The 12,144-nt window shown below is 46.6% G+C and overlaps 1 protein-coding gene and 1 non-coding gene across 3 annotated transcripts in view; both read left to right on the top strand.

Annotated features, from left to right (window-relative positions):
- Positions 1 to 12,144, top strand: part of LOC126281270 (soluble guanylate cyclase 88E) — an 883,920-nt gene that overhangs the window by 791,909 nt on the left and 79,867 nt on the right. For both annotated transcript variants that reach the window (XM_049980094.1, XM_049980093.1), the window contains exons 8-9: positions 459 to 582; positions 689 to 830. In XM_049980094.1, the coding sequence (XP_049836051.1) occupies positions 459 to 582; positions 689 to 830 (266 nt within the window). The remainder of the gene's footprint in view (positions 1 to 458; positions 583 to 688; positions 831 to 12,144) is intronic.
- Positions 9,529 to 9,635, top strand: LOC126282675 (U6 spliceosomal RNA). Its single transcript, XR_007551363.1, has one exon. It is a non-coding gene; the product is annotated as a U6 spliceosomal RNA (small nuclear RNA).

Genomic DNA, 12,144 nt, shown 5'->3' with positions numbered 1-12,144 from the left:
CAGTCGCACTATCCTCTATGCCCTCGGTAGCTCGGATGGATAGAGCTTCTGCCATGTAAGCAGGAGATCCCGGGCTCGAATCCCGGTCGGGGCACACATTTTCATCTGTCCCCGTTGGTATATATCAACGCCCGTCAGCAGCTGAAGGTATTAATATAATTCTAATTTCGCCTGGTCCAGGTTTTTACGAGTGCGGCGTGTTCGCTCTTGTCGATCGTTGGCAACACTGCAATAACGAATAGTGTTGACTATGTGGAAAAACGACAGTGTTTAGCTGAGATATTTTTCTATTTAAGTATGTTATTGTACTTCCTGTACCTGCTGTAATTTTCATGAAAAGAAATGGGAGGCTTTAGCTTCGGAATGACCCTAGTCTTTTGTTGTTTTAGATGCTGATGCTAACAGCCCGCAGTGCAGTCCCCCGTTGTATGACTTGCTGATGTTTTCTGTTTACTTAGGAACGACATGGTGATTCGGAGCATCGGGAACTCTCTCATGGTTATTCTGCCCGACCTCATCAGTAAGAAGATTACAAACTGGTTTGACCTCGTGCGCCCCTTAATTGCCTTCAGATTTGAAACTGTAAGCTCTTTCTACAAAGGTATTTTATTTCTGAGTGTTGGCAACCGTCAGTCTACGCACGTGGATCTGTCTCGGTAACTGTCATACGCCTGTGCTTCCGTTTCAGATCTTGAACCGCACAAACAATATTTTCGAGCTGGTCACCGTGGAACCGGTTCTGACGGAGCGGCCGTCGGACAGGAAGAAACACGAGATAATACTCAGCGACCAGTCCGATTCAGTCGACGAGAAAAAGCTTAGGCTGAAAGGTAAGGCAATTTGGTATTAATTGTAGAATATGATCAATTTAATGAAAAAGCAAACATAGGAGTTTTAGTTCAGCGAGATTTACGGGAGAAATTGTGTGGAGTTTAAAACGTCGGAGAAGGGCGAAGGCAGTTTGAAACTACGAAAGAGCAACGCGATGAGTGTTTGGATTATCGATGCATCGTCTCCGACTCCGAAAGGTCGGGACTTCCGGCTGAAATTCCATCTCCGACTCTACACTTTTGAAAATGTTTTACAGAAGGTGAAGGTTCAAAGTCTGAACCTCAAATATCAAAAATAAAACTGCAGTAATAACGCTGCCAACAATATAACATGATCGGTCAAAGAACCTTACTGCTAACGATCTGTCTCGGCCCACCACGAACGAATACCGCTGTTCACAAATCATCTCCGGTGTATCTAGGGTTGCCACATTACAAAGACAAAATTACCGAACATCGCCTGGCCGAATAATTTGCTGAAATGATGGCGAACACAATAAAACACTGAATATTAAAACGGTATTGATTACTAATAGTTGAAGGTTTCTTCGAATTTTAGATAATTTTAATTTCTGAATAAAAGCCGTTGCTCGGCGCACACTTCAAATTACAACGAACTATCATATCGACATTCAATTTGTTTCTAGTGACAGACCATACATGATTCATGTGATTGAAGACTCTTTCCAAATATGTATGCTGCATGGAACAGTCATTCTTCATGGTTGGTTTGTTGGTTGGTTGGGGAAGGAGACCAGACAGCGCGGTCATCGGTCTCATAGGATTAGGGAAGGATGGGGAAGCAAGTCGGCCGTGCCCTTTAGGAGGAGCCATCCCGGCATTTGCCTGGAGTGATTTAGGGAAATCACGGGAAACCTAAATCAGGATGGCTGGACGCGAGATTGAACCGTCGTCCTCCCGAATGCGAGTCCAGTGTCTAACCACTGCGCCACCTCGCTCGGTGTCATTCCTCTTCTGATATTTTTGTATGTTAGACGTTATTTCTCCATTTAAAAACGTTTTCCACGAAACGTAGAAGCTTAACTCTGTGATTATCCCAAAGTTTTATGTATTATACGCATTCCACGAAACATAGAAGCTTAACTTTGTAATTATACCAAAGTTTTATGTATTATACGCATCTCTTCGTATAAACTGTCTACATTAGTGACATGAACGAAATTCCAAAAATCTCGAACCATCCATACTTCGGTGCCGAACACGGGACTGAAATACCGAACTGTTCAGTATAAAACCTAGTACCTGGCAACCCAGGGTATATCTGATTCAGAATGGTTTAATGAAGTTCCACGTTTTACACTTGCAGTATAAAACAAAGCTTTTCAGTGACACTGTTACAGATTAAATGCGGTGAAACTATTATACATACATTTAAAAAAATTTTTTGTACCACTCTGGTTCCCAGAACTCCTGAAGATAGACGTTGACTGTGGATATTGAATCACAGACACAGTCCCTTTGACTGTTCAGAGATGTCACTAAAACCGCCCAAAGACGTCAAAAACTATGCATGAGCAGCGCCTGTTAGATGGAGCGGGTCCGACAGCCGATCATTTCCAGTTATTTCGCCAGGAAGGAGGTACACGGCTGGTGTTGTAGCTCAACCATGCCTAGATGCTCAATACCACGGTTCGATCGCGTCCGCATTACTTTGTGCCAGGAATGGCTCTCGACACGGGAAGTGTCCAGGCGTCTCGGATTAAACAAAATCGATGTTATTCGGACATGGAGGAGATACAGAGGCACAAGAACTGTCGAAGACATGTCTCGCTCAGGCCGCCCAAGGGCTATTACGCAGTGGATGACCGCTACCTACGGATTATGGTTCGAAGGAATCCTGACAGCAACGCCATCATGTTGAATATAGCTTTTCGCGCAGTCATAGGGCGTCTTGTTACGATTCAAAATGTGTGCAATAGGCTGCATGATGCGCAACTTCGCTCCCGACTTCCACGGCGAGGTCCATCTTTCCAGCCACGACACCAGCAGCGGGGTACAGATGGGCCCAACAACATGCCGAATGGACCGCTCAGAATTGACATCACATTCTCTTCACCGATGAGTGTCGCATATGCCTTCAACCAGACAATTGTCGGAGATGTGCTTGGAAGCAACCCGGTTAGGCTGAACGCCTTAGACACACTGTCCACTGAGTGCAGCTAGGTGGAGGTTCCCTGCTCTTTTTGGGGTGGCATTGTGTGGGGCCGACGTATGCCGCTGGTGGTCATAGAAGGCGCCGTAACGGCTGTACGGTACGTGAATACCATCCTCCGACCGATAGTGCAACCATATCGGCAGCATATTGGCGAGGCACTCGTCTTCATGGACGACGATTCGAGCTATCATCGTGCACATCTTGTGAATGGTTTCCTTCAGGATAAAGACATCGCTAGAGTGGCCAGCATGTTCTCCAGACATGAACTCTATCGAACATGCCTGAGATAGATTGAAAAGGGCTGTTTATGGACGATGTGCCCACCAACCACTCTGAGGAATCCACGCCGAATCGCCGTTGAGGAGTAAGACAATCTAGACCAACAGTGCCTTGATGAATTTGTGGATAGTATGCCACGACGAATACAGGCATGCATCAATGCAAGAGGACGTGCTACTGGGTGTTAGAGGTAACAGTGTGTACAGCAGTCTGGACCACCACCTCTGAAGGTCTCGCTGTGTGGCGGTACAACATGCAATGTGAGGATTTAATGAGCATTAAAAAGGGCGGAAATGATGTTTATGTTGATCTCTGTTCCAATTTTCTGTACAGGTTCCGGAACTCACGGAACCGACGTGATGCAAAACTCCTTTTTTATTTGTGTATTTGAATGCATTGTACGAGTCTCTTAGCCAAACTGAAGATTCTGGTGCCTCTGTCCATAAACGACCAACGATAAAACTGTTGACAGTTAACCCAGCAGAAGCTACTGACACTCGCACTAAGTCTATAACTGTGACAACATAGGAAATAACAATGTCCAGTATTTGTTACCAAATACTTTAATGAGCTGCTATAATGAAGATATTAATGATAAATCTGAGCTACGGGAATACTTGACGCTAATTCTCTTTAAGGAAATGCTTTTAGTCAGTAATAATAATTGTACTCTCACATCTGAGAATACACAAACACAAAAATGTTCCCTCTTATACTACGGAAGTAATTGTCTATCGATGGGTTCAGTGGCAAGAGAGAAATGTTTTAGTCGAGCTGCTTAATACACCACTTTTTAATAAAGAGATTAAACGTATGTAAAGCCATCATCATCATTTAACACTGATTATGCCTTTCAGCGTTCAGTCTGGAGCATAGCCCCCTTATAAAATTCCTCCATGATCCCCTATTCAGTGCTAACATTGGTGCCTCTTCTGATGTTAAACCTATTACTTCAAAATCATTCTTAACCGAATCCAGGTACCTTCTCCTTGGTTCGCCCCGACTCCTCCTACCCTCTACTGCTGACCCATGAGTCTCTTGGCTAACCTTGCTTCTCCCATGCGTGTAACATGACTCCACCATCTAAGCCTGTTTGCTCTGACTGCTCCATCTATAGAGTTCATTCCCAGTTCTTCTTAGATTTCCTCATTGTGGACACTCTCCTGCCATTATTCTCATCTACTAGTACCTGCAATCATCCTAGCTACTTTCATATCCGTAACCTCAACCTTGTTGATAACGTAACCCGAATCCACCCAGCTTTCGCTCCCATACAACAAAGTTGGTCGAAAGATTGAACGGTGCACAGATAACTTAGTCTTGGTACTGACTTCCTTCTTGCAGAAGAGAGTAGATCGTAGATGAGCGCTCACTGCATTAGCTTTGCTACACCTCGCTTCCAGCTCTTTCACTATGTTGCCATCCTGTGAGAATATGCATCCTAAGTACTTGAAACCGTCCACCTGTTCTAACTTTGTTCCTCCTATTTGGCACTCAATCCGTTTATATTTCTTTCCCACTGAAGTTACTTTCGTTTTGGAGATTCTAATCTTCATACCATAGTCTTTACATTTCTGATCTACCTCTGAAATATTACTTTGCAAACTTTCAATCGAATCTGCCATCACAACTAAGTCATCCGCATATGCAAGACTGCTTATTTTGTGTTCACATATCTTAATCTCACCCAGGCAGTCTATTGTTTTCAACATATGATCCATAAATAATATGAACAACAGTGGAGACAGGTTGCAGACTTGTCTTACCCCTGAAACTACTCTGAACCATGAACTCAATTTACCGTCAACTCTAACTGCTGCCTGACTATCCATGTAAAGACCTTTAATTGCTTGCAGAAGTTTGCCTCCTATTCCATAATCTCGTAGAACAGACAATAACTTCCTCCTAGGAACCCGGTCATATGCCATTTCTAGATCTATAAAGCATAGATATAATTCGCTGTTCCACACATAACTTCTCCGTTATTTGCCGCAAGCTAAAGATCTGGTCCTGACAACCTCTAAGAGGCCTAAACCCACACTCATTTTCATCCAGTTGGTCCTCAACTAATACTCGCACTTGCCTTTCAACAATACCTGAGAAGATTTTACCCACAACGCTGATTAAAGAGATACCTCTGTAGTTGTTACAATCTTTTCTGTTTCCATGTTTAAAGATTGGTGTGATTACTGCTTTTGTCCAGTCTGATGGAACCTGTCCCGACTCCCAGGCCATTTCAGTTATCCTGTGTAGCCATTTAAGACCTGACACTCCACTGTATTTGATGAGTTCCGACATAATATCATCCATCCCAGCTGCTTTATTGCACTGCAATCTATTGACCATTTTCTCCACTTCCTCAAACGTGATCCTATTTCCATCATCATTCCTATCCCATTCTACCTCGAAATATGAAACATTGCTGATCCTATTTTCACCCACATTGAGCAACTCTTCAAAATATTCCCTCCATCTGCCCAAGGCATCCACAGGATTCACCAGCAGTTTCCCTGACCTGTCCAAAATACTTGTCATTTCCTTCTTACCTCCCTTTCGAAGACTGCTAATTACACTCCAGAATGGTTTTCCAGCAGCTTGACCGATAGTCTCCAACCTGTTTCCAAAGTCTTCCCAAGATTTCTTCTTGGATGCTGCAATTATCTGTTTGGCTTTGTTTCTTTCTTCAACATAACTTTCTCTGTCTACCTGAGTTCTAGTATGTAGCCATTTTTGATATGCCTTCTTTTTCCTTTTACAGGCTGCCTTGACTGTGTCATTCCACGAAGCTGTTTGCTTCATCCTACTTTTACACACTACTGTTCCAAGACATTCTTTAGCCACTTCTAGTACTGTGTCCCTGTACCTTTTCCATTCCTTTTCCAATGACTGTAATTGACTATATTCAACTAACTGGTACCATTCAGAGATCGCTGTTATGTACTTGTGCCTGATTTCCTTATCCTGAAGTTTCTCCACTCTAATCCTCCTACATATGGACCTGACCTCCTGCACTTTCGCCCTCACAATCTCCATTTCACTGCAGATTAAATAATGATCAGTGTCATCAAAGAATCCCCTAAATACACGTGTGTCCCTCACAGCCTTCCTGAATTCCTGATCTGTTATTATATAGTCAATGACAGATCTGGTTCCCCTGCCTTCCCAAGTATACCGGTGAATGTTCTTATGTTTAAAAAAGGAGTTTGTGATTACTAAGCCCATACTGGCACAGAAATCTTCTGTTCGATTTCCAATCCTGGCATTAAAATCACCCATGAGCAGAACACTGTCCTTGTCCTTTACTCTAACAACTACATTACTGAGTGCCTCATAAAAACTATCCATCTTATCTTGATCTATCCGTTCACAATGCGAATATACTGACACAATCCTAATTTTCTTGCTAAACACTGTCAAATCTACCCACATCAGTCGTTCGTTTACATACCTTACTGCAACTAGACTGGGTTCCAATTCTTTCCTGATATAAAGCCCTACACCCCATTGTGCTATTCCTGCTTTGACTCCTGACAGGTAGACCTTGTATTCTCCCACTTCCTCTTCTTTCTCACCCCTTACCCGAATGTCACTTACAGCTAAAACGTCCAGTCCCATCTTACTTGCAGCCTCTGCCAGCTCTACCTTCTTCCCAGAGTAGCCCCCATTGATATTAATAGCTCCCCATCTCATTACCATTTGTTTGCCAAGTCGTATCTTAGGAGTCCCTGGTTTGTCAGTTAGAGGTGGGACTCCGTCACCTCCAAAGGTCTGAGGCATTTTGCTCTGATTGTTGCCAGCATCATATTTAAAGTATCAGGGAAGCAGGTTGCTAGCCTTACTTGCCCCGAGTCACATTGAGTTTTACCCCTAACGGTTGAGGGACTAACCGGTGGATTTGGTAGTCTTTGCCGTATGAGCACAAAGGTGACCACGACTCAGAATACGTCCGCGATGCCCAGCCTTATTCCAAAGTAACTCGTATCCCGACTGTCGGGACCACTCATACGTTGCCCGTAGTTCATGAACTAGGACATAACTACAGGAATCCACACCATGAGCCACGTATGTAAATCCCTTCAGTTAAAATTCATTAAATATAACTTACTGTTTTACAGTTTCAGGATTTGATTCAGCTGATTTCTATTGAATCTTTAAATTGTTTATTAGTAATCTTTCATGAATAATTTTCCGATAAAACTTATTTTGTGGAATACATAAATAAACTCTAAATTTTGGGCAGTGCTGTTGTTATTGAGAAATGGTAATTACGTAAGTATCACCTTCGATTCCGACAAGACATTTGCGTTGTCTCGCACTCTGATTTCGATTGCACTAAAACCCCCCTCATCATCTGAGTAGACTCTAGAGAGCTCAGCTGGTAAGGATTTTGCTCACGAGACGCAAGAGTCCAAGGCATAGGATTTTACTATCACATGGCTTCTAGACGTTTCAGTTTCCTATGCGAGGCATAACACAATCTTATCACAAACGACCAACATTCAAATGGACTTTCGGAATCAGAAACCCGCTGCCCAATCTTTCCTTATATACGACTGAACATGTTGGTACCCACAGTGGTTTCACTGAAATACTAATAATTTGCATATCCAAGCATGCAGTTCCTTTCATGACAATCTGACGTTTGTTGCAGGTTGCATTCGTGTTGCAGTTCTAACGGCCAGATGTGTATCTAACAATAACTTAATAAACTTCCTGGCAGGTTAAAACTGTGTGCCCGACCGAGACTCGAACTCGGGACCTTTGCCTTTCGCGGGCAAGTGCTCTACCAACTGAGCTACCGAAGCACGACTTACGCCCGGTACTCACAGCTTTACTTCTGCCAGTATCCGTCTCCTACCTTCCAAACTTTACAGAAGCTCTTCTGGCAAACATGCAGAACTAGCACTCCTGAAAGTAAGGATACTGTGGAGAAATGGCTTAGCCACAGCCTGCGGGATGTTTCCAGAATGAGATTTTCACTCTGCAGCGGAGTGTGCGCTGATATGAAACTTCCTGGCAGATTAAAACTGTGTGCCCGACCGAGACTCGAACTCGGGACCTTTGCCTTTCGCAGGCAAGTGCTCTACCAACTGAGCTACCGAAGCACGACTCACGCCCGGTACTCACAGCTTTACTTCTGTCAGTATCCGTCTCCTACCTTCCAAACTTTACAGAAGCTCTTCTGGCAAACATGCAGAACTAGCACTCCTGAAAGTAAGGATACTGTGGAGAAATGGCTTAGCCACAGCCTGCGGGATGTTTCCAGAATGAGATTTTCACTCTGCAGCGGAGTGTGCGCTGATATGAAACTTCCTGGCAGATTAAAACTGTGTGCCCGACCGAGACTCGAACTCAGGACCTTTGCCTTTCGCGGGCAAGTGCTCTACCGACTAAGCTACCGAAGCACGACTCACTCCCGGTACTCACAGCTTTACTTCTGCCAGTATCCGTCTCCTACCTTCCAAACTTTACAGAAGCTCTTCTGGCAAACATGCAGAACTAGCACTCCTGAAAGTAAGGATACTGTGGAGAAATGGCTTAGCCACAGCCTGCGGGATGTTTCCAGAATGAGATTTTCACTCTGCAGCGGAGTGTGCGCTGATATGAAACTTCCTGGCAGATTAAAACTGTGTGCCCGACCGAGACTCGAACTCAGGACCTTTGTCTTTCGCAGGCAAGTGCTCTACCAACTGAGCTACCGAAGCACGACTCACGCTCGCTACTCACAGCTTTACTTCTGTCAGTATCCGTCTCTTACCTTCATATCAGCGCACACTCCGCTGCAGAGTGAAAATCTCATTCTGGAAACATCCCCCAGGCTGTGGCTAAGCCATTTCTCCACAGTATCCTTACTTTCAGGAGTGCTAGTTCTGCATGTTTGCCAGAAGAGCTTCTGTAAAGTTTGGAAGGTAGGAGACGGATACTGGCAGAAGTAAAGCTGTGAGTACCGGGCGTGAGTCGTGCTTCGGTAGCTCAGTTGGTAGAGCCCTTGCCCGCGAAAGGCAAAGGTCCCGAGTTCGAGTCTCGGTCGGGCACACAGTTTTAATCTGCCAGGAAGTTTCATATCAGCGCACACTCCGCTGCAGAGTGAAAATCTCATTCTGGAAACATCCCGCAGGCTGTGGCTAAGCCATTTCTCCACAGTATCCTTACTTTCAGGAGTGCTAGTTCTGCATGTTTGCCAGAAGAGCTTCTGTAAAGTTTGGAAGGTAGGAGACGGATACTGGCAGAAGTAAAGCTGTCGTACTGGCTTCGGCGGTACATATACTAAAATTGGAACGATACAGAGAAGATTAGCATGGCCCCTGCGCAAGGATGACACGCAAAATCGTGAAGCGTTCCACATTTTTGCAGTCTGCCGCCGGCAGTGCTGCGAGGCGGTCACGCGCCAGAGCGCTGCGGGCGAGGCGCGCACGGTGTGTTTGTGTTTACTTCTGCCGCTGTAAGTGCCGTTTTCCCTCATAGACCACCATGGCGCACAACTATCGGAAGAAGACATTACGTTTCAACTTTTGTTCTGACTTTGCCCGACCCAAGGCCCTGGAGGTAGAACGATTTATTCGCGATGAAGTTAAGATACCACCAACGGATCTAATTGGTATCCACTTGTCGATAGTTAGCAGTACCGTCTACGTCAAAATGATCAACGATGCGGCGTGCGACAAGGTGCTTCAAGAGGCAAAACGTGGACTGCGCTTCTGCCATTCCGACGGCAACGTCGGACCCGTTACCGTCGATCACGCAGGTCTCGGCACACGGACGATAAGGATCTTCGAACTGCCGTTCGAACAACCTGCAGACGTCGTCATCGAGGCGCTCCGTCCCTATGGCAACGTTCTGGAACATGTTGCCGAACGATGGGTACAATTTCAGACCTATCCCGTTTTAAACGGTGTTAGACAGGTCCGCATCGAGTTGCAGAAACACGTGCCTTCTTATCTACGTATCGGAGGCTGCCGTGCCATTATAATGTACGACGGCCAACCTCGAACCTGTTCCGGTTGCGGGAAAGAAGGTCACCTACGGTCTGAATGCATTCAACGACGTGTCGCGCAGCTCCCGTTGTCGGAAGCGTCCGTCACACCCACTATGACCGCCCTACCGGTCACTTACGCAGCGGCTCTTGCCACGTCTACAGTTTCGTCCAGTCCGTCGCCCGTTCCTTCCGATCGGCACGTCCCACCGTCCCAGTCACCTATGGACGGTGCGGACGTCCCACCTGACAACCTTGCCGCCGAACAGGCTCCCGCACCGGACGCTGAGGAGAACAGTACTTCTTCACAACACCTGTTTGACAATTTCATTGTACCCACCGACGCATTCGAACCAGGTCGACGCTCTTCCTTGCCGTCGTCCGACACTGAGGAACACGTGCGCAAACAACGCTCGCCACGTAGGCGCAAGCGCCGTCGCCGTTCACCCACGGGCTCTCAAAGCGTCGCCACCCGCGACGACGAAGACGACACCCAACCAACCGACATTTCCATGCAGAGGTCGGCGGACAACTTTCATGATGATCAAGACATTTCGCAGGACGGGACCTCTATGGAGGTCGCCACGCACAATGTAACGATCGGTGCGCCGGTTGAGACGCCTGTCTCCCCGCCGACAACTCCAGATCTCTCTCACCACGACGCAATTCCCATGGACATTGGACGGACCCATGGCATAGGAACATGGGCCGACGAGATTGAGGAAGATACGCCCCCTCCTCCGGATGAGTTGCCTTCGCCGGACAAGGCTGCCTGTTAACATCAAAAGCGAGGCCCTGCACCTGATGGGACGGGACTTCCTGTCGGTGCCCTCCTCTTACTTGCCTTGGTGATGGTAGATGCGCGTCCACCACCACTGAAACAAACGTATCGGTTTGCCACGCTGAACATCAACATGACCGGCACTGTACCCAAGCTACAACTCCTGTGTGACATGCTTCGGGCCTCTGACGTCGACGTCGCCCTTCTTCAGGAAGTACGCGTTGCCACACTACCACCAGTCTACGGCTATGACTCATACACGTCCACATGTGATCAATCAGGGCGTGGAGTAGCTTTCTACATACGCGAAGGAATCCCACTCAAGGACACGACAATCCTTCCCTGTGGAAGAGGCATGGCTGTTACCATCTTCGACACGCGCGTCATCAATATCTACGCTCCGTCTGGCTCCACAAACCGTCGGCAGCGGTCCACTTTCTTCGGACATGACGTGGCGCCCCTGTTTTCTGGACTCTATGATCGCCTTATCATGGGAGGCGATTTCAACTGTGTCCTCCATCCGCAGGACCAAATGCCTGGTTATTCGCCATGCCCGGCGCTTCTCACCTTAATCGAAGATTTTCACCTAGTGGACGCTTGGGAGAAAATTCATGGCAATACCCCCGGTTTCACCCATTATACAGCACATTCTGCGAGCAGACTGGACCGGTTATATGTCTCTGCCCACCTTGGCAATGACGTCGCCCAAGCTGAACGGTGGCCCCTTGCATTCTCAGACCACTGCGCCGTCATTTGCTCCCTGGCTCTGCCACCTCAGTCAGTGTGGCGCAGCAGAGGTTACTGGAAGCTTAATACCTCCCTCCTTAATGATCCACACTGCCGACAATGTATTGCCACTACGTGGGCGTCTTGCGAAAGACGCCTTCCGCAGTACACATCCACATTCCATTGGTGGCTCAAATGTGCCAAACCTGCGATCAGAAAGGCCTTCATACAATGTGGCAAGGAAGCAGCAGCATGGCATCGAGACACCACAAATTTTTACTACGCCGTCCTCCGTGAGCTCGATGCACTCCCTCCATCACCTGACACCCACAGGGAACGACAACGTACCAAAGCTCGTCTCCTCTCTCTTCAACGTGCA

This window comes from Schistocerca gregaria, chromosome 7, assembly GCF_023897955.1.
Source record: "Schistocerca gregaria isolate iqSchGreg1 chromosome 7, iqSchGreg1.2, whole genome shotgun sequence".
Taxonomy (NCBI): Eukaryota; Metazoa; Arthropoda; class Insecta; order Orthoptera; family Acrididae; genus Schistocerca; species Schistocerca gregaria.
Note: the sequence above shows the minus strand (reverse complement) of the source record. Positions and strands in the feature narration are given on the sequence as shown.